This window comes from Protopterus annectens, chromosome 5.part0, assembly GCF_019279795.1.
Source record: "Protopterus annectens isolate FY-2018-M chromosome 5.part0, PAN1.0, whole genome shotgun sequence".
NCBI lineage: Eukaryota > Metazoa > Chordata > Ceratodontiformes > Protopteridae > Protopterus > Protopterus annectens.
In genome coordinates this window covers 1,111,085,802-1,111,109,264 of record NC_056735.1, presented here as the reverse complement: position 1 = coordinate 1,111,109,264, position 23,463 = coordinate 1,111,085,802, and the positions used below count along the sequence as shown (strand labels likewise).

Sequence of the window (23,463 nt, the reverse complement as noted above, 5' to 3'; positions counted from 1 at the left end):
TGAATGCTCTCCAATTCTCTGCTATATTATGATCAAACACAAGTGGACTTGGTCTGCAAAATGCCTCTGCCATATCAACACACTGCAGTGAAGGTGCTTGATGTTATATGTATGAACATACACACAGAAATACATACATACCAAAATATTATGCCAGTAAAACAACAAACTCTTTCAAATAAAAAGTAATAGTTGGGAGGGTGTCCAAATGGTTAAGGTGTTTGCCTTACAAACACAAGGTGCAAGGTTTGAGTCTCACAGGGGGTAATTGGCTAGGCTTAAAGTGGCTCGCAAGGGCAGTTAGTTTAGTACTAACCTATGAACCTATGTACTCACCATAATGTTCCATGTTTGTTGTCCTTGATCTCACCTTCCTTCTTGCTGGTTGGGTTTGGAGCTGATCCTCGGCTCCAACTCGGCCATATACTATAACTCAAGAGCTTTTACTGGCTCGAGGCTAGCCCTTATCCCAACATGTCTAGCGGTAGTTACCCAGATCTCGTTTGTGATGACCCAATACTAGTCTATGCAGGTAAAACATTACTATACTTTACATTTAAGAGAACACCTGCATATAAAGGTGTAAATAATCAGCAAAGAGAAAGAAGGGGAGACCAGGTCTAACCAACTGGTATGGTAAAAGGAAACCCAGCCAGTGTAGCCAATAAAAGGAACTCCTCTCGATCCTCCAGGAAAGGGAAGGAAGGTGGGACGCAAAAAGGAAGGAAGGCGAGATCAAGGACAACAAACATGGAATGTTATGGCGAGTACATAACTTCTTTATGTTATGTTGTCCCCATCTCACTTTCATTCTTGCTGGTTAGGAGTGTGTCCTCAGCACCTGTTTCTTGGGTGGCTCACTGGAAAAAACTCTTCAGAACCGTGGAATCAAAGGATGCCCTGTTCTGGGAGGCCACATCCACTTTCTAATGAGTGATAAAAGTATGAGGATTAGCCCATGTAGCTGCCACACAGATCGAATCTAAAGGCAGTTTGGGCTTGAAAAGCAACAGAGGTAGCCAAGGCCTTAGTTGAGTGTCCTTTAATTTTTCCTGGAAGTTTTTTGTTCCACAAATCGTAGAAGTAGATGATAGTGTCTGAAAGTCACTTGGACAAGGTCACTTTTGAGACTGAACAACCTTTCTTATTCTCTGCAAAAGATAAACAATTGGTCAGATTTTTCTGAAGTCCTTGGTCCTGTGTAAATAAAAACGTAACCGTCTATGAACATCTAACAAAATTTCAGTGGACAAGAAGCAGCTGTCTCAAAGGGGGGAGGGGGATCAGAGCCTCTAAAACTAAATTTAGGTCCCGGGGAGGGAAGAGCTTCTCTTATTAGAGGTCTTAAGAAGGTAGTGCCTCTTACGAATGCTTTACATAGTCTATGGGACAATATTAAGAGCCCATTTCTCCCACATGGAAATAAGAAATGGCAGCCAACTGAACCTGGATAGTAGCTGCCGCTGTTCCTCGCTCAAAGGTTTCAGCAAGAAATTCAAGAATCTTTGAAACAGGTGCAGTAAAGACATCAATCTCATGCTCGTTTGCCCAACAAGAGAATCTCTTCCATTTACTAGCATAAAGTTTCCTTGTAGTAAGTTTATGGGAGGAAATCAAAATGAGTTGAACTGCTGGGGAAACATTGGGAAGCCTGGCTAAGACCGGAAGTGGAGAAACCAAGTGGTCAGCTTGAGTTTGGATAGAAGGGTGGAGCGCACCCAACTGATGCATCAGATGATCTGGAACAGGATGCAGGATCCAAGGCTCCCCCTGCAGATGAGGCCAAAAGAATGGGAACCATATCTGACAAGGCCAGTAAGGGGCAATGAGGATTAACTTGCAACCCAATGACTGAGCTTTAAGAACCTTGGGGATCAGGTGGAATGGTGGAAAGGCATAAAGCAGTCCCGGGGCCAATTGTGAACAAGTGCATCCCTGGGTGACTGTCCCGGTGGTGGGACTAGGGCAAAGTAGCTGTTGCATTTGTTGTTGAGGGGGGTGGCAAAAAGATCGCAGGATGGCTGGCCCCATTTGCGAAAAATCAAGTCTGCAACTTCCTGTTTCAGGGGCTACTTGTGAGGCATCAGAATCGCCCTGCTGAACTTGTCCAATATCACGTTGGATTTCCCCGGGATGTGTGTTGCAATCAGAAAGCATTGGGAAGACATCGCCCATTGCCATACTCGTATAGCCTCTCGACACAAGGGATAAAACCTGGTTCCGCCCTGTTTGTTAATGTACCATACTACCGACAATGTCTGTCTGAATTGCTATAGTCCCTGTAGCTAGAAAGTCTTGAAGTGCTTGCAACGCCAGAAGCTCCGCTCTCATCTCTAGGACACTAATGTGTAAGTGGTACTTGTGTTCCTGCCAAGTCCCTTGAACAGTCTTGTCCTAGATAATGCCCCCCACCCTATCTGGGAAGCATCCGTGGTCACTGTGGCTACAGGTTGGGGGGGTTAAAAACGGTCTGCCCATTGACACCAGAGGGGCGTGAAGCCACCATTCTAAATTCTTCTTGCAGGACTTCATGATCAAAATCTGATACAACATTGGTAAGTCCTGGAATAACCACTGAGCAAAAAGAAGCCACTGCAAAATAGTCATGTGAAAATGCACCATAGGGACCAGAGTAATTGCTCCAACCATCGAACCCAAGACTTTGAGGACAAATCTTGCCTGGATTCTCTTGTTTCCCATGAGGATTGAAACTCGACGACGAATGGTTAACACCCTTTCCTGAAGCAGTTTTGCTATAAAGGCCCTTGTGTCTAAATCTGCCTCTATAAATGTAATATATTGACAAGGCAACAAGGCAGACTTTTCATAGTTTACGCTGATGCTTAGTTGTGCACAAGTATGAATTGTGGAGTCCCGTGCCTTGATCAGTTTATGCTTGGTGGTGGCAGTGAGGAGCCAGTCATCTAGATATAGAAACACCCAGAATCCTAGACACCTCAGGTGAGCCATAACTACTGCCATGCATTTGAACACCCTGGGGGCTGTGATGAGACCAAGGGGCAAATATCCAAACTGGTAATTACTGGCTCCCAGCCGGAAGTGTAGATAGCTACTGGATCACCTGTCAATTGTTATGTGGTAGTATGCATCCTGGAGATCGATAGAGCACATCCAATTGTCCTGACCCAAAAAGGAAGAATGGACTGCAGTGTTACCATCTGGAACTTTGTTTTCTTGACCGATTTGTTCAGCCTGCTGAGATCGAAAATAGGCCTCCAGTTCCATCTTTTTTGGAACTAAAAAGAACCTTGAGTAAGTGCCAGATTCGATTTGGTCTGTGGGGACTTCCTGGATGGCTTTTTTCTAGCAACTTTTGAACTTCTAGGTTTGCTTGATCAAAAAGACTGGGTGGAACATCTGGGATTGACTGTTTTCTTGTAAGGGGTGGTTGGGAGAAGGGAATTTTGTAACCCTTTGATATTATCGAAAGTACCCATGTACCTTCTGTGATTGTCTGCCAGGCATTTGGGTACAAGGATAATCTTCCCCCAACTGCTTCCAGAGGAAGACAGTCGGGCCTCCTTTCAGGAGTGCTGGAAGGGCCTGCCAGAGAAGGTACCTCTGTCACCCTGATTCAGTGGACCCCCCCCCCCCTTGCCATGAGATCGTCTTCTGTTATTTCCCCCTCTGTCCTTGGGGGGAAAATCTCCATGTATGTCAGGCGAAACTCCCTGGGATTTCCGCAACCACATCTTCCCGCTCTTGACCTTTAGGGCAAGGTCTAGAGGGAGCGGAAAAGCGTACTCCCACGGCAGAGAGTTTTGCCATCCCATTCACACCTGGTAAGAGTCTCTTTTACCTGAGACCCGAACAGCAAAGAGCCATCAAAGGGGGTATTGGTAAAGGTGGACTTGAAGGGCTCTGCAAATTGACAAAGGCGCATCCAGGAGTGTCTATGCAAGGCAACTCCTATGCCTGCTGCCTGACTCGCTCCATCTGCTGCATAAGATATCAGCCACATGGAAGAGTTAACTACAGAAGTCAAGGTCGCAAGCTGTGAAGCCGCCTTGCCCGCAGCTCCCTCAGCTGTAGGATCTTGTAGGGTATCTCCCAACTCCTTTAGGAGATCCCTCTGAAGGCGTGTAAACTGGGACAAACAATTCAGCAACCTGTGAGTAAAGGCCGCTGAAGAAAAAAAAAGTTATGTCTTACCATAACGTTCCATCTGAGTTGTTGATCATCTTCCATTCATCACTGATGGGTACGGTTCTGAACCCTCGGAACTGAGTCGGCCAAATACCAAGCTAGCGTACACCAAACTCTCGAGCCACGCTACTACCCACAATGCCCTTCATCCCATACATCAGATCGAGTTTGCAGAACATATAGAAGAAACATATATAAGAAACAGAAACAAAGGCAGAGGCCATCTCTGCAGAAACACCCTAACACACCAAAACGACCCGAAGATCCACCAGGAGCCTTTGGTGGGGGAAGGTGGGAGGGTGTGATGAATGGAAGATCAACAACTCAGATGGAACATTACGGTAAGACATAACTTCTTTATCTGAAGTTGTTAATCATCTTCCATTCCTCACTGATGGGACCGAGTCCCCAGCTACTACAGAATTTGGGTGGCCCTCATGGAAGAACATTCTGGAGAACCATAGAGCCAAAGGCAGCTCTTCCCCTGGAGATTCAGATCCAATTTGTAATGCTTGATAAAGGTATGGGGTTTAGCCCAGGTGGCAGCTGCACAAATATCATCCATGGTAGCCCTAGCATGAAAGGTGACAGAAGCGGACACAGCTCTACTGGAATGAGGTTTAATGCGGCCAGGAGCGGATTCCTCCTCCAAGAGAATAAACAAAGGAGATGCAATCCCTAAGCCATTTAGACAAGGTAACCTTAGACACTGCCGATCCCTTTCTAGAGCCAGCAAAGGCAACAAAAAGCTGATCTGACTTTCAAAATGACTTTGTCCTGTCCAAATAAAAACGCAACTGTCTGAGGACATCCAAGGAATGGAAACAGTTTTCCCCTTTGTTGGTATAATTAGGGAAAAACACGGGCAACTCAATGGACTGATTAATAGAAAATTGCAAAACCACCTTGGGTAAGAAAGTGGGACTGGTGCGAAGTGATACTCTGTCCATATGGAAAATCAAATAAGGACTCAATGCATAATGCTTGCAGCTCTGATACATGTCTGGCTGAAGCAACTGCCACAAGAAACAAGGTCTTCCAGGACAGAAACTTCAGATCACAGGTTGCAGCCGGCTCGAAGGGAGGTAGAGTCAAAGTTTGAAGCACCCTAGACAGATTCCATGATTCCACAGGTTGCCTAATGGGAGGTCTAGAATGAAAAATCCCCTTCAAGAAGGTCTTACACAGATGAGAAGAAATAATAGGAATTCCATCTGAACCATCATGGAAATTGGAAATGGCAGCTAGATGCATCCGAATCGTGGATGCAGAAGCCCCGTTAAGGAAAAGCTCAGTCAGGTATTGAAGAACTGTAGCTACTGGAACAGGAACAGAATCCAGAGACAGTTCTTGTGACCACAAGGAAAAACGTTTCCACTTGTCTTTATAAAGTTTTCTGGTAGAAGGTTTGTGGGAGGCCAAAATAATATTCTGTACCGGAGAAGAGAGCGATTCAAGCCTGGCTACTAATGGAAGTGGAGCAACCAAGCTGTTAGTTTGAGCGTGGTCAGATTTGGAGATGACAACCCATGGGGCTGAAGGAAGGGGAAACCAAACCTGTCGAGGCCAGAAAGGAGCAATAAGAATCATTCTGCTTCTCAACAGAGTAGCTTTCCTCAAGACCAAGGATATCAAGGGGATGGGAGGATAAGCGTACAGAAGACCCGTGGGCCAATCGAGAGTCGGAGCATCTCTCAGGGACTCCCCCAGTGGAGAAGAGAGGGCAAAGAAGCTGCTGCACTTCATATTGGAGGGGGAGGCAAACAGATCACAGTGAGACCGGCCCCAGCAGCTGCAAATTTCCTCTGCCACTCTCACGTTGAGAGACCACTCATGAGGAAGCAGGATGCATCTGCTCAGCCTGTCCGCAATTACATTGGAACTCCCCGGGATGTGTGTAGCAATCAGAAAATGGTTGGAAGCTATTGCACACTGCCAAATTCTCATAGCTTCATGGCAAAGGGGGTAAGATCTGGTCCCTCCCTGCTTGTTGATGTACCAGACCACAGGCATGTTGTCGGACTGGACAGCAATCGGTCCAGAAGGAAGAAGGGGATGGAGAGCTTGTAACACCAGTAACACAGCTCTGAGCTCTAGAATGCTGATGTGTAAGTCGACTTCTAGAGGAGACCACGTGCCTTGAACAGATTTTCCCTGAAAATGGCCCCCCACCCTATCAGGGAAACGTCCGTAGTCACCGTGGCTCTAGGCTGAAGAGGTTGAAAGGGGTGACACCAAAGACTTCTGTCCATTCTCATCCATCAGAGGAGATCCTGTTTGCAGAGATCGGTGATGAAGATTAGTGCATTCAAGGGTTGATGATTGTGTATCCATTGAGTTTGAAGAAACCACTGTAACAGGCGCATATGAAGCCTGGCCAACGGAAAACGTAGGAATGGCTGCGGCCATAGAACCCAGAGCCTGCAGAACTTCCCTTGCAGACACTTTCCTGCGGTCGAGTATCACTTGCACTTGTGTTCTCAGTCTTAAGAGCCTGTGATGAGGAAGAGATATTAGGCCGAGCTGAGTGTTGAACATAGCCCCTATGAATTCCAGTTGTTGTGAGGGCTGACTGTTTGATTTTTCCCAATTGATAGTAATACCCACAGACTCCGACAGAGAGAGAGTGTAGCGAAGGGCCCTGGTCAATAGACGCTCGGTGGGGGCGGAGAGGAGCTAATCGTCCAGTTAAGGAACACCTGGAATCCATGAAGTCTCAAGTGAGCTGTCACCACTGCTAGACATTTCGTAAACACTCTGGGGGCCGTCGAGAGACCGAAAGGCAGGGCTCTGAATTGAAAATGATTGGCTCCCAGCCGGAACCGCAAATATCTCCTGGAGCGTTTGTCCATTTTGATGTGGTAATATGCATCCCGGAGATCTAGAGAGCACATCCACACACCCTCCCGAAGGCATGTAAGGATGGATTGAATTGTGTCCATGCGGAACTAGTCTGTATGACTGACTTGTTCAAACGACAGAGATCCAGGATGGGCCTCCAGTCCCCAGTCTTTTTTGGCACCAAAAAGAGTCTGGAGTAGAACCCTAATCCGCATTGATCTGGGGGGACCTTTTGGATGACTTGCTTTAGAAGAAGCTTCTTTATTTCAGAAGCTGCCTCCTCCCTTTGACTGGGTGGTATGTCGGGAAGGGAGAAATGAGGTTTTGGAAAGGATTTAAGGGGAATGTGATAGCCTCTGGTGATAATTCTCTGCACCCATAGATCACTGGTAATGGAGGACAAGGCTGTTTGGGGCAGACAGAAACGTGCCCAGACTGCTTCCAGAAGAAAGCAATCGGGCAACACTTCAGGAGCGCCGATAGGGTCTACCGGAGAAAGAATCTCTGGAGCCCTGATTCCAGTAAACCCTCTGCTCCTAAAAGGGCATCTTCCACCGGACCCCCCTCTGCCTCTGGAGGAGTCCTTGCCATGTGCATCACGAAAGAAACCTTGCAACTTCTTGTGCCACAACTTACCACTCCTCTGGTTCTTGGAGAAGGAACGCTAAGGTTTGGAGAAGCGCAGGCCCATGGTGGACAAGGTCTTTCCGTCCTACTCGCACCTGGCCAACGTATCCTTGACCTTAGAACTAAAGAGCGTGGAGGGCTCAATAGGGGCATTCAAAAAGGAAAACTTGAAGGAATCCGGTAGGTCAGAAACGCACATCCAGGCAGGACGTTGGACAACCACGCCAGCACCTGCTGCTCTAGCTGCTCCTTCGGCTGCGTGAGAGAGCAACCTCATGGAGGAATTTGAAATCGCTTCAAGGGTGGCAAGTTGGGAAGCCACTGTCATGTGCTCCATCCAACACTTGACCCGTGAGGCTACTAGAGAGTTCGGAAATAAGGTCTCTCTGAAGTCTCGTAAAGTGTGCCAGGAAACTCAGCGAACGCATGGCAAAGGTCGTTGCAGCAAAGACTCGCTTCCCTAACTTGTCCACTGCCCAGGACTCCCTGTTGGGTGGATGAACAGCAGGACTCTCTTCTGCCAGGTCCTTCATTGTGGTCGCCGCCACCACCACAGCATCTACTGGCAAGCCTTTCAACCAATGGGGTTGATCCTCTGGAAGAGAAAGTACTTTGATCTCCTGGGGATAGCTTCTACTGAATCCTGACTCTTCCACGCTCGCTGCACGATGAATTTGACCATCTCATCTGCAGGAGGGGTCACCCAGGACGTAGTGGGCCAGGAACAGAAAGCTTGCAGGAATACGGATTCCTCCGGGGAAGGGGTGGAAGATTTCCAGTCACCCCGCTGACTCAAAATGTCCAAGATGTTCCCAAAGGAAACATAGTCAGGGGGTGATCTAGGGGAACCTTCCCCATCATCATAATCCATATCCTCAGTAAGGGACTTTTCAGGTGAGTCCATGTGTTTTCTTTTGCACACCCTCTTCAGAGGGGGCTCTTCAGTGGGAATGTCCTCGGAAAGGGGGGTGCTTTGGATTAGTGGTCCCCTGCTAAGGGCTGGCGGTGGCTGAGTAAGGGGGGGGACCAAAGGTGGAGCTGAAGGAGGAGGGATTACAAGCCCCCAGCACCCTTTCCATAATCCGGAAGGCGGGCCCACCCGAAGAGGGATGGGAGCCCAGAACTGAAGAGGCCTGAATCGGAACCTGGGTCACACCCGGCTCTGAACGACCCACCTCCAAGACTGGAGTTTGAGAGGGGTTCGGTGTGGATATAACTCTCGGATCCGAGATGGGAACCGAAAAGGCCATCGGTGCCGGGGCCAGAACCGAATATTCCAACCCCGAAGCAAGGGGTTGAGTAAGGTGGGCCGTCGTCGGAACTGACACCCACCAAGGCTTAGATGCTTCAGGCATCATGGTAGTTGGTGCCGAAGGAAGGGGTCCCGTTGAAAGCAATGGGCAAGGGGGCCTTGAAACCGAAAGATCCCCAATCAGGAGAATACGAAGGAGTCTAAGGAGGAAAAATCCCAATACCCGAAGCGGAACAGGGTCTGGAGATTCCTCTTGCAGTCAATACCTGATCCAGGAGACGAACAGTGTCTATTTTGGACATGCTCCTGGAAGACCTAACCGATATCCCAGAAGGGAATTCAGGCCGGTCCAGAAAGAGACTGTAGGCTTGCCCGGCAAATGGATCGACAGAAGATGAATACCTGGTCCGTGCTAGGGAACTCAACGGAGCCGAGGATTCTGATTTGAATTGCGTAAACGGTAATGTCGGCACTGAAAGGGAACTCTGAGCAGAAGTCACAATCGGGGTAGTAGTCAAAATCGGGTCAGAGGTAGTCTGAGCCAGTGTCTGTAAAGGCGAGGTCGGTGCCAAATGTCCAGAACCAGACTGGTCGGGACCGAAGTAATCAGCGGTTCAGTAGTCGGTGCCGAGCCCGGAACAGACAATTCTGACTTCACAGAAACTGCGCTCGGTGCCAAAATCGGTGGCACCAAGGCAGCAAGCCGATGCTCGGAGGAAGATCTACAGGCCTTAGATCGATGATTCTTGCCCCTGTCCTGGCCGGAAGAGGGGTCTGAGCAGGAACGCTTCTTATCCTTGACTAGAGGGGTTGAGACCTCAGAAGAAACAGCCTCAGAGAAAGGAGAGGAAAGCAATCCTTTCAAAATCAATTTGTTCTGCCGTTCATTCAATATCCGTTGACTAAAGCTAGCACAAAGATCACTTGGGGGAGACGCAGAAAGGAGCGAAACGCCAAAACAATAAACACATTTAAAATGCAAGTTGCTGTTCGGTAATTTACCACTGCATGATGTGCAGTGTTTAAAACCTGAAGTACCCTTTTTCTCAGACATACTAGCACTCACTCAGACTAAGAACAGAAGGAGAAAAAGGCCAGATTACCAGCAATGGTATGAAGAGTTACCACAAGGGTGGTAAAAGTAAGGAAAGGCAAGAAAATACCAACAATGGTAAATAAAGGAATACCTGTGGGTAGAGCTAGACTATGAGAGAAAGTAGAGAAATTATTGGAGAAATACACAGTTTAAATAAGTCAAGACTACTTAGCTGGAGAGCTCGGTGAAACCGCTGCTATATGGCTGCGTGGCAAACGAGATCTGGGGTATGGGATGAAGGGCACTGTGGGTAGTAGCGTGGCTCGAGAGTGTGGTGTACGCTAGCTTGGTATTTGGCCAACTCGGTTCAGAGAGTTCGGAATCGTACCCATCAGTGAGGAATGGAAGAAGATTAACAACTTCAGATCATACGCTTCCCATACCTGTCCATCATATGGGACCCTGTTCGGCAAATGGACAGAAGAAGTCTCCTCTAGTTCTTCCTTGGGAGCTGTCGCCGCCACCATAGCATCAACAGGCACGCCCTTAGACAGAAAAAGCTAATCGACTGGAGCAGTTATGAATTTATTGGGTCTCCTCGGAACTAGTTCCATAGTCTCTGGAGAGCTCCACACCTTCCGACTCACTAAGGCCAGCAGTGGGTTGAAAGGCGGAGGCACCCAAGAGGTGGAGGGTCAGAAACCAAATGCATCCAGGTACACAGACTCGTTCCCAGAAGGGGCAAGGGATTTCCAGTCAACCCTCTGCCTAAGGATTTTCAGGATGTCCAAGAGACACATCCTCAGAGGGGGACCATGGTGACCCTTCTGAGTCCTCCACGTCCATGTCTGATGTCAGGGACTCAGGGGAGTCCAAATGCTTCCTCTTACACTTAATCTTCAGAGGAACCTCCTCCGAGGGGTGCTCTGGAGAGGTTTCGGAAGAGGTGGGGGTCGCCCAATGCCAATGGGTTCCCTATGCTTGGGGGGGGGGGGGTTCAGAGGCAGACACCGGCACCGAAGGAGAAAGAGCCAATGGAGCAGAGGGTGAAGTGGTCTCAGAGGACAGCACACTCATCACCTAGAAGGAACTGTGGTCCTGGCCCAAAAGTGTCTCCGGCTCTTAAGAGCCCGGAGAGCTCCTCCAAACAGAGGTCAACGGCTCCAAGGCCAATGTACGAGATGAGCTCACCTGTGCCGAAGCTCCAAGAGGGAGAGTAGAGTTGAAGAAGGGTCTGATGCCACCCCCCCCCCCCCAGAGCAGAGAAAGCATCGGCCCCCAGAACCCTCAATAGACTGAGTTAATGAGGAGATCAGAGCGGAATTGAAAACAGAGACCGGTGGTAATCGGAACCAACAGTTCCACCAAAACTTCCATGCACTCGGAGGAGGAATCAATAATGATGTGGGGTTGGGCTGTTGGCGCCACTTCCTAATGGGCTGGGCTCGATAATAATTTAGCTAATGCTAGTGTCTTGAGAAGCCTCTTCACCACCCTCTCATCATCATCATCCGAAAGACTCCTCGACTACCCAGAGGAATGGGTGGAAGACTGATGACTGCCTGCCACAGACTGCAAGAGCGGAGATTGTTGGACAGACCACAATGGTTCCAGGGAGGGAGACCTGGTTCTCTTGTGAGTCCTGACTGGCTCCGAGACTACTGATTGAGCCGCCAGAGAAAGAGCCTTGTCGGAACCAACACTTGGATACGACAAACCTGAAGTTTTGTTCTTTGCTTTGGATGCCTCCAAAATCAGAGTCGACAGGGATGATGGCTTATTGGACTTGTCCTGTTATTTTGCTGGCTAAGTCCCCTCAGTAAAAGCATCGAAGGAGCCCTTTAATAAGCCTCACAAAATCAGCTTATTTTTTTCTCTCCTGCAGGACCCGATAACTGAAGGCATGGCATATAGAGCATGAATCCTGCAGGTGAACAGCTCCTAAGCAATATACACAGCTCGTATGCCCATCCATAAGGGACATCTTTTGTCAGCACGAGTCACACTTCTTAAAACCCGAAGGTTTTGACTCTTTAGTGGAATCCTTAGACATGGTATGAGACCAATGCTAGTAATTAACAAGGAGGACACTAACAATAAACAAGTTAACTGACAAAAAATTAACAACAGACAAGAGAAGGGGGAGAGCCTCTAAACTAAAACGGCGAACTTCCCCAACCGAGGAGAGCCTCTAACTTAAAAGGCTGGTCCCAGAAAAGTAGAGAAAGAGGGAAAAAAGGTAAAACCCTTTAACTAAACACGGGGCTGAAAGAAAGGAAAACCCTCTAAGTTAAACAGGTTCACAAGGACAAGGTAGGCCTAAAGGAAAACGACAGCCACAACAACAATAAACAGCAACGGAAGGTTAGAAAGAGTGCTAATCTATGAAAAAAACACTAACACTCAATATCTAACGATATTTCTAACCAAATATTTGAAAACAGACAAAAGGAAAAAAACACTTAGCCTGAGCCAGTATTCAGCAATCTCGACGCTGCAAGCGGCAAACGAGATCTGGGTAACTACCGCTAGGCATGCTGGGATAAGGAATAGCCTCGAGCCAGTAAAAGCTCTCGAGCTATAGTATACGGCCAAGTCGGAGCAGAAGATCGGCTCTGAACCCAACAGCAAGAACAAAGGCGAGATAGGGACAACATAACATTTGCACTTTGCCAAAACAAATCTCCGTAGCACAAGAACACTTTGAAATCACTGTACTTTGTGAAACTACTCCTTATCTTTGTGAAACTACTTATCAGTGTAAGAAATATTTTGAAATGACTGTACACAGCACAAGAAGCTCACAGTAAGAAACACTTCAAGATGAATGCACTTTGCAAATAAACTGTACACAGCACAAGAACCCTTCAAAATGGCAGTACTTTTGTGAAAACGTACAGTGTAAGAAATACTCTAAAATGGCAGCTTTCTGCGAATAAATGCACACAGCGCAAGAACTTTTTGAAATGACTGTACTTTGCAATACAACTGTACTTTTCACACAGCAAACTCTCTGAAATAATTGGACCATAATGAAGCATACACTCTGCAAACACTTTGCACACACCAAGATACTTCCAACAACTCTAGTTATGCTAAATGGCTTAGGTCAATGCAAAATAAAAGTTTGTGCCCAAACACGGTCTTTTACTAAAAAAACATGCAGTCACCTTGCTTTAAGCTTATTTTACCCTTATATTGTACTTGTTATGCCCTTTTAATCTCTTATCATGCTCATAATGCTTTTCTTGTGCCCATTTTACTCTAAACATGCTCTTACGCAAACCAAAACAATTCTAAACCCATATGAATAGTTTTGCTAGATTTATCAAACATCACGGTTTTGAACATCTCATTTAATAATGCATTTTTGCCTTTTGTTTGCTTAATATGTTTTTGTGCTACTCGTTTGATTAATAATATGTTTTGTGCCTTATAAATGTGCTACTTCAGTTTCTTTGCCAAATAAATCATTTGTGCAGTTTTATTTACCTTTAGCTAATTTCTGGCCCTTTTTCATTTGTCTGTGCTCTGTTTCACTCAACCTGCTTAGTCTGCCTTCACCTTCAACTCTGCACCTCATGGCTCGTAGAAGTAGCTCTCTTTAATCCCGGTCCTGACACCATGTCGCTCGTCTGGTCAGGAAAAAACAGACAAACATTTATGGGTTTTGTTCAAGCAGCTTTATTACATGCAAACACACTGGAAATGAGGCTTTGTAACTTAAACTTAAACTTACAAAAAGACTGATTATCACACTCATTCATGTTAACAGTCTAGCTGTTCTCTAAAAATGGCACTGCTGCCTGCATGTGCTCTGTATTTATATGCACGTGCTACATCTGGAAAACATTCTTAAAAGATACATACACCCGTTAAACTGACTACAGGGGCTAGCAACAGGAGATGACAAAGACCATTTGCAAACTTTCCTTTCTCTTCTCTCTCTTGTATATATTTATTGTGCTCTAACTTCTCCATTTTTTTCCAGACAGTCGACTATTACGGTTTTTAAACAGCTTATGCGTCCTTCTTTTGGTGATGTCCTCAAAGCCCTCACATACCTGTTGCATCCTAGTGTTAAAGAGAAGGTTCAAACAAAAACTACTACTTAGCAAGCAAAGGTGCTTAATTTTTAAATTATGGTGGTGAACAAAAGAAAGGATATTTAAATGATTTAATATTTTTACATACTGGAACAGCAGACTGGAGGTACCCATCATCCAAGTTACATACATACAATTATCTCGAGCACAGGCATTAATGCGCTTCTAGCCTGCCAGTATACCAAACAACTGTTCCCATAACATCCAGGCTGTTATTAAAATATCTAAACTAGTGCTTGCTTTAATGTAATATGGTAGTCTACTCCATGCATCAGATGCTCTCTCAGAGAACAAATTACTACACTTCTTATTCCTACAGAATCTTCTACATAGGTTGTCTTTACTATTTTTTGGCAAACCCAAACATCGCAGAGGTAGTTGTCGCTAAATGCCCTATATATCGGAATAATTTTTCCTCTCGCATATCTATGAGATATTATACAAGTTCTAATATTTTAGCCTTTCATAATAACTTGAATTTTCACATCCATGGATACACTTGGCATATTTCCACTGTGCTCTTTCCAGTTTACTCATGCTCATTTTCTTATAAGGTTTCCATATTATCCCACACTCAAGTTTGGGTCTAATATAACTAACAATGACTTCATTTCTGATTTCTTAGATTTTTATACACCCTATAGCTTAAGAATCAACATTAATGAACGGGTTGATATGATTTAAAAGAACTCAAAACTGGATATACTCGTATACCAAAGTCTTTAAATGTATCTACGGTTTCAATCACTGTGTGTTGCATTAAATATTCGCCTTTCAATTTATGTTGTACAAATCTCATATGCTTAGTTTTTTATGCATTTATAAGCATACTATTCTCCTGTGCCCAAATGGTCAATGTGGTCAAGTTCTTTTGCAGAAATGCCTTATCGGTATCACACAATCAATTTACCCAATTTCAAGTCATCTCCATACAGACTGTAAAGCACTTTAGACGAAAAAGATAGATCTGAAAGATACAATCTAAACAAGTATTGGCCTAGGACAGAGCAGTAATAGAGCCATTTTCAACATATGCATGCTGATGCAAGTCCCAACCTTTCCAATTCTGTCAATAACTCATCCAATATTACCTTCTCCATTATTTTTCAACATGAAAGTAGACTTAAGAGTCTGTATGACTCTGGGTTTGTCCTCCCCCCTTTCCCTTAAAGATAGTTGTAATATGTGCATGTTTCCAATCATGAAGAATCTCCAAATAATTATATAACCTAGTAAATAATACATATAATGGTACTATAAAGCTCCTGAAGTGTTCTCAGGTCATTATTACCAATTCTATCTCCTGCTTGTGCTTTGTTTGGATCCAGTTTGCATAGCTCTTTTTCAATGTAATTTAATTTGATTTCTGTATCCGATGTTAACTGGATGACACTAGGACAACTTACCACCCCTTTTGTGAAGTCAAACTGCTTTGCATAAGGTCTGGTAAATTTATCTCTACTCTGTTGTGTCTTGAGACTAAATTTTAGAATCTACACACAGTTTAATAAATTTGTGTCTCTTTACTACTTCCATATCTTATGTATCTATAAAATGGTTTCCTAATACGCTCAATATCTTTAAATACATTTTCTTCAAATTTTTCTTGATCTTGTCTCACACTGTTAATTTGTCTGCCCAGTTTCTTTACTTGTTTTCAAACTAGTTCGACCACTTTTTCATTTCTTATAATTTTGTCTCTCACGTTAATCAAGTATAATGTTCCAGTATAATGTTCTTATAGAAATATATCCTCCTGATGTTGAGTGCCTAGATCCTGATGTTAAACCTTTTTGATTTTTTTGCATTCAATTTCTCTTTCAAATTTTTCCAAATCCCTTTTGCAGTTTTTCAACTAAACACATCACTCCAATTAGTTTTACTGTGACTGTTTTACTTCCATATAATCTACCAATCTGCACGTTGGTTTAGATTTCAGTATGGCAGAATTATGTAGCAACAAATTAACCTTTATAAACCCATGATCAATACACGTCCACAGTTGTAAAACTTGACATGAACTAATAGTAATTTGTTTTGGAATAAAATGTCTAGTATATTCTGTTCCCTGGTAGTTTTTTTTTTTTTTTTATATATAATCTGAAGCAGTTGTTGCTCCCGAACATATGTTGACAATAATTTCCTTACTAATGTTATTGAGTCAATCTTATTCCTGGCAAATTTAAGTCACCAGCCACTATTATTCTTCCCTCCTGTGTTTTATGCAAGAAATGTATGAATTCCTCTAGGTCATCAGCACTTGACTTTGGTGGTCTATGCACTACAACAATTATTATATGTTCCAGGGTCATCTTTATTGCCACAGTATTGGTGTTATCATTGAACATGTAATAATCCCAGGTCTAACGTTCCATCTGTGTTGTCAATTTTCATTCTTCCTGAACTGTTGGGTTTGGATCTGATCATCAGATCTGATTCGGCTGTTACTATAGCTAGTGACCACCAAAAACTAGAGTCCCTCCCTTACCTATAATGCACCAATTCCTAACATACCTCAGACCTTGTTCACCGATTTTACATAAAGTAGGAAGAACTACTATCAAAATCCTAATATAATAAGCCATATCCGGGGTTCAACAAAAAGGACAGTGGTGTCCTTATAATCTCAAATTCTTCCAGAAATTCATTGTGAAAAAAGGTTGGGAATTGAGAGGTGGGGAGTTTAGGAAGAATGAAAATGGACAACACATATGGAATGTTATGGTAAAGTAGATCATTTCTTTATCTGATGATGTCAATTTTCATTCTATCCCACCTGTTCGGACAGAGTCCCCAACTACCTAAATTCCCATGTGGACTCTAAGGAAGGATATTCCCGAGCACAGCTGAGCCAGGCTGCTCTTCTCCTTGAGACCAGATCCAGTTTGTAATGAGTAATAAGAGGGCATGAGGATTTGCCCAAGTCGCACCTTCACAAATGTCGTTCATGGAAGTTCTATTTAGAAACAATGAAGTTGACATGGACCTAGTTGAATGAGCTTTTGGATGTCTTGGGAATGATAACCATATGCAGTCAGCCAGCCATCTGGCTAGTTACCTTTGCAAATGACTTCACCAATTTAGAATTTACAAAGGACATAAATAATCGATCTTTCTAATATCTTTCATTCTATGTAGGTAAAAACAATTGTCTGTGGACATCCAATAAATGCAACATATATTCCCTTTTGTTTTCAAATTTCAGGTGGAAGACAGGCAGATTAATGGACTGGTTAATACTGGATTTTGACACCACCTTAGGAAGGAGAGTTCCGAGGACTGTGCAGGAATAAAGGAGAGGCCCCGTTCTAATAAAGATAACTGTGTATAAGTCAGTATCTTAGTAGATATATTACAGATCACGGACTGGATGTCCTTCTCCACATTCACTTCAATGTTGTAGACTGTGATCCCTCTATCTGCTGCAGTCTCCATTTTCTCCCTCTGCTGAGGGGTCTCTCTCTCTCTCTCTCTCTCATCCATCTTCACTTGCTTCTCTCTCTCTCTCTCATCCATCTTCACTTGCTTGACCGGTAAAGACAATTTCAGTTCGGAAGAACTTTTTGGTGGCCACGTGCTATAGTAACAGCAGAGTCCAAAAAGTTGAGGATAGAATGAAAATTAACAACATCAGATCTATCTTTAATCCCCATTATAATACCTCCAACTGATTTTTTGTTAGAATGTCTGTTACAGTAAACAATTATACACTGACAGAATCAGTTTCCAGTCACTGTTCGTTAACCATGTTTCACAAATAACATCAATCTTGTGGGAACATAGCAAATTTTCCAATAAAAACTATTAATGCTTCTAACATTAGCAACCATCACAGATGCATCAAATGTTGCTATCTGTGAGCAATTAAATTTTTGAAACAGCAAAAATCTTGCCTTGCGTCTGTCAAATATTGCAAAATATCTGCTGCAAAAATTCTCTTCCCTGATCTTGACAAGTGCAAAACATTCTTTCTGAACATGTGTACCCAGAATTAGGCTCAGATGCTCTATACATTTCAATTTTCTAAAAATGGGACTTTTTTACCTAGGAATTTACATAAAAAACATTTTCATTCACAGTGACCTGACTCTCCTTTCCATATGTGACTTGTGAAAAATACATCCTATCACCTGTACAAGCTATGCTATCTCTGAGGGCTGTAAGTTCCCTACTAACAGTGGGAGAGTGCTTGTGGAAGAGATCATTTGTACAGACATAAATACAAACAGATCCGTACTTTGTTACATTGAGGCATTATACAGCCCATCTCGCATCCTCTATTTTCGCATCTGGCAAACATAACACTATTCAGTGTTCATTATCTTCTCTGCAAATCTAAGTATTATTTCCTCGAACAACTGAATATCCAATTACAAGAACATCTTTTCTGACCATATCTGAAGAACCTTCAACTTCTAATTCAGTAATATCTACTCTATCAGTGGTTACAAAGGAATGATTATCACCATTAGTCTTACTAATCCCACTGTTTTCATTGTTTATTACATTTGCAAGCATATATTTCTCACCCAGCTGGTTTTGTACATCCACAGCTTGAGACATGCTGTCAGAGTGTCTTTCTCCTCTTTTCTCTTACAGCAATCTTCTTTATTCCTTCCAAGTTCAGTTCTGATTTCGTCCTTTTCACCTGCCCCTTGCCTCTTTCAAAATAGAAGGTAGAAGAAAGAGTGATACCTTTTCCTGTAGACTTAAGGTTTTCTGATAGAAAATATCATTCCCTTAATCTGTGTGCTACACAAAAAAAGTGTCATTTTTAGTATGTATTCTCTTTGCTTTACAGACATTTATCAGTGTCTTATTCTTCCTTTATTCTTCCTATAAGCTCTGAATCCTCAGATTGCTGAACACTTGCATCCAGAATTCCAAAATTGCCAGTGGTGTTATCTTGTTTCAAAATGCTTGAGTGATCTTTACAGACAACAGATGCTCCATTTCCTAAACATGTTCCACTTGCTCTTTGCCTAACATTATGCATCTCATCAGTCCAGTCATTAATATATGTAACAACAGTTCTCCAAGCGGTGCCAACTGCATGAGTGCAATCGCCATCAAGTCTAGATTTATTACCAATGGCAATCAAATCATCGAACTTTGACAAAAGGAACACAGATCACCAATGTTATCAGGTGTTACCTTTAAATATACATAGCATTTATTACACTGTACATACTTGTGCTTTAGCAAATTATCGACGTACTTATTATAGGAATCCATATTCAGCTGCAAAGAATAAAGAATTCCAAAAGAAAAGAATCAAAATCAGCTACCACAGAATTCAGAGAATTTAGATAAATTTCTATGAGAAAAATCATGGGTGGCCACGATGGTGCAGTGGTTAGCATTGTTGCATCACAGCAAGAGATTCTCCGGTTCAATTCTCGGCTGGGGTGGGGTGCCTTCTGTGCGGAGTTCTGCATGTCCTCCATGCGGTCACATAGGTTTCCTCCGGGTGATGCGGATTCCTCCCGCATTCCAAAGACATGCAGCAGGTGGACTGGACACTACAAATTGGCCATAGGTGAGTGGTACGAATTAACTACAGCAGCACGGCTAGCCAACCGGTGGTATTAAACCTTGGCTCAAGATGCTTGTCACTGCTGATGTGACACCCCAACCTCATGTGCAGAATGGGAAAAGGGGTTGAGGATGGATGGATTCTAGGAGACAAATCACACAAATACACAACTAAATATTAAATTAAGTACAGTAGACTTGTTGCTCAGACTGTACAAGTTGTGAAAGTCACACAAAAGCTGGAAATGCTTTATATCTCACTATCTCTAGCAGTCACACCTCTTTTTAAACAGTAAAAGATAAATGAATTACAAACCAAGACAGGATTGCTTAGATAAGCTTTGGATTGTCCTCTCTGCAGTCCGTGTGAAATTATGACTGACTAGGCCCCTTGGGATGGTTAGAGTTTGCCTGTCTATAACTTACCCCTTTCCAACAAAGTGAAAATTACAGGCAAAACAAAATATAAATCGCAGCAAATCCTGTCTACAAACAAATCTTTCCTTGCCACAAATAGTGAAAAACAGTGGTAAAAAATAAAATATAAATTCAAATAAAAACTTCTTACCTGCTAGACAGGGGTCCAGGGAAGTAAATTATGTGGAAAGAAATAGCCAGGGAATTGTTATGGCTAGGCTTGTATAGGCCCTAGGGCTGATAGCCTAGTACCAACCTATGAACCTAAGCTACTACAATCACAAACCAGAACAGGATTGTTTACAGAGTTATGCATTCTTTGTCAACAATGCAGGAAGTAACTGGACAGTTACAGATGAAGCATTTATACAAAAGATAGCTGAGGAAGGTTCAATGGTATAGCAATCTTGAAAAATTTAGCTGGCCAAGAGAAACTTGCTACATGCTTTAAAATCAGAGCTTATGATTTGTAGCAACACACACTGCAAACCAAGTGCAACTCCAGATGCAGCAAACCATCAAATTTACTTGCATCCACCTCGAATCGCTTACAATTTCATTTATGTAGATACAAAAGTTGCTTACTCTAGTGCAGGTCTCATATTTCGCAGTTTTAATGCTTCTAATATCCTGTTTAACTCCACAAATGGTTCCTTCTGATTGGGATCCATGGTAAGGCCTGCTTCCTGTTGGTACAGGAAAAGAAAAAAGTAAGATCAATATGGCAAAACAAAAACTTAAAAACAAGAAATAAATGACCACCCGGAACACAGAAAAATGAGGTACCCAAACTACTACCTGACATAGTTCTTCTGCTACATCAAGCATACCCTGTCGGAAATAGTGTTCCACCATCACCTCATTAAGGATTCGTTGGCTCTCGGCTTGCCAGCATCCTTCAATTCCAACACTGCTGATGTCAGCATCGAAATTCTGCAATGCAGAAGAGACAAGTACAACACAAGTCAACATGTAATTAATGAAACCATATTCATTGGCAACAGCATGTATAACTCAAACCACAATTAATAAATTTCACACCCCATATAAAAAGCAGCAATTCTGTCTCCCTGCCAGAAGTGTAAGGCTCATAATTACAGGTCATACAACTCTGAAGCAGTACATCTTTAAAGGAAATACAGTCAATATCATAATTCATTGAAGCAGCTTTTCAACTCTGATCCTCTTGGACACATGCCCCCCCACCCCCACCCACCCACTGGCATTCCTGTAATTTATGTACATCAACTCTGCATTACTCTATCTTGAAGTAAGGGGGGAAAAAAAAAAATCAAAGGTACCATACCCGTGGAAGTATACATGTGTGTGTATGCGCATATAAATACATATATGTGTGTTCATACATATTACACACACACATATATACATACACACAAACATATATACAAACACACGTCTATATACATTATATATATTTTATACGCGTGTGTGTGTGTGTGTATATATATATATATATATATATATATATATATATATATATATATATATATATATATATATATATGCACACACACACACACACACACACACACACACACACACGTGTAAATATATAGGACATACGTGTGTGTGTGTGTGTGTGTGTATAAATATAATCTTTATATCTATATATATAAAAAAAAATATTCGTGCACCTGCTTAATTCTTAGCTTTCAACAAATGAAACCTATCATGGCATTGTAACTGCTTAATCTTTGCTATGTCTAGAAGCTACAAATAACTGAAATTGTATACTTCTGTAAACTTTTTAATCTTTGTTTGGTCTTGAAGGTACAAATGACTGAAATTGTAAACTTTTGTCACAATTGTTCTGTAGTTTAGTCCTTAACCTACAAATGATTGAAACTGTAAACTGTAATTTTTGTTTTGGAGCTTTTCTCCCCAGGACTCCATTGAAAACGGGTTCTTCTTGGCCCAATGGACTATCCTGGTAAACCAACTGCAAATAAATAAATATATATAAGCCTTCATATTGATATCTGAAGTCTTGCCATTCCATCATCATAATCAACAAACACCAGTAATTTTGCAGTTCTGAGGTTTAGGTTATTTTATGACGGGAAAGCAAATGAAGAAAACCTTACCTACAGTTCACTCATTTTATGATCGCTTGTCACAATATCAAAAGCCACCTTACATTACATTAAAATTTAAAAAAGCTTTAAATGCTCATTTCTACAAACATTTACAAATAACTTGTACTGTAAAATCAGGCAGAAACATTTAATAGAATCCTTGGGTAAATTACTACTCTATGCCCATACATATAATGTAGCCTGACCTAGTCATCCTCCCCCTACTTTGCTTTACAAGCAGCACCATAAGAATTTAGTTTTGAGATACAGAAACAACTACACAGTTTAAGCAACAAAAGGGATACTTTAAATGGTCCAGACTACAAGTCCATTCAGTTCAGAGTCTCTCAACAGAGAAAGAGAGATGCAATTTAATGTTATTTAATAACAAGATGCTGAATGCACAAACAGCGAAGCCGATTATTTGGAAGAAAAAAAAAAGCAGAAGTATTACAATTCAATCACAAGCCTAATAGAGGTTGGCAAGATCACAGTTGGCATGCTCTGCAAAAAAGGACCACATTCTGAAGCTGAAGTAGGTTGAATTGATAAATATTTAGGAAAGCAAATTAATTATTGGGCAAATTATGGAACAGTTCTTCAGCACAAGCAAAGTACATGGTTTCAAATCACTCAAATACCTTTCACATCAAAGACAATACTGGATGATGCTGCTATCAGTTTCCGTTTAAATACAGCTTGCATGGCATGCCTTATACATTATGGAAAGTTAGCACACCTAAAATTATCTACAACCATTTGAAAATGCCAGCAAAATCGCCCACAGAAGTTAAGCCGTCAGCAACAATCTGCCCCTCCATTTCTTTATTTAGATTCGCCAACACTTCTCTAAACTCACCCCTCTTAAAGCTACTTACCAGCTGAAAAAGTCTACCAACTTCATGTATAATCTGCATATCCTGCTCATCACACCTTCCACAAACAGCCTTATTTTCCTTGCTTTCTGCTTAGTCATCCTCTGGTCTAAAACTTGTCTCTCTTCCAAATCACTTTTTTTAGTTGAAAGATACTTGACTGCTACTGCTTTCAAGTGTTAGTTTCCTCTTTTAGTCCATGTCTTTCTCAAAAATAAGTATACTAAACTGGTTCAGCCTTTTCTGTTTCACAATATGCCGTAAGCCTTTTACATAACCAACTTCATTTTTGAGACACAGAAGCTAGGACTGCAGAAGGTCGTATTTAAGCTTGCTAACAAGCTCAACAATTTGTCCCCATACTTCAGGGAAGCAGGAAGAGACATTAAACAGAGGCCACATCTGCTTGAGTTGGTTGCACTCGGGTGGATATAAAGGATCCCACTGTACCTACTGAAATAGAGAACGGGAAGTTACCCGAAGCCCTGACCAAATTCCCCTAGTAGTTTAA

The 23,463-nt window shown here is 42.7% G+C and overlaps 1 protein-coding gene across 2 annotated transcripts in view; it reads right to left on the bottom strand.

The window, feature by feature from the left end:
• LOC122801547 (E3 ubiquitin-protein ligase RMND5A-like) overlaps positions 1-23,463 on the bottom strand; it is a 432,068-nt gene that overhangs the window by 185,042 nt on the left and 223,563 nt on the right. The window contains exons 3-4 of one of the 2 annotated variants that reach the window (XM_044070974.1): positions 20,777-20,914; positions 20,567-20,667 (exon numbers count right to left, since the gene is read on the bottom strand). In XM_044070974.1, the coding sequence (XP_043926909.1) occupies positions 20,567-20,667; positions 20,777-20,914 (239 nt within the window). The remainder of the gene's footprint in view (positions 1-20,566; positions 20,668-20,776; positions 20,915-23,463) is intronic. The other variant, XM_044070975.1, reaches the window with a different exon arrangement.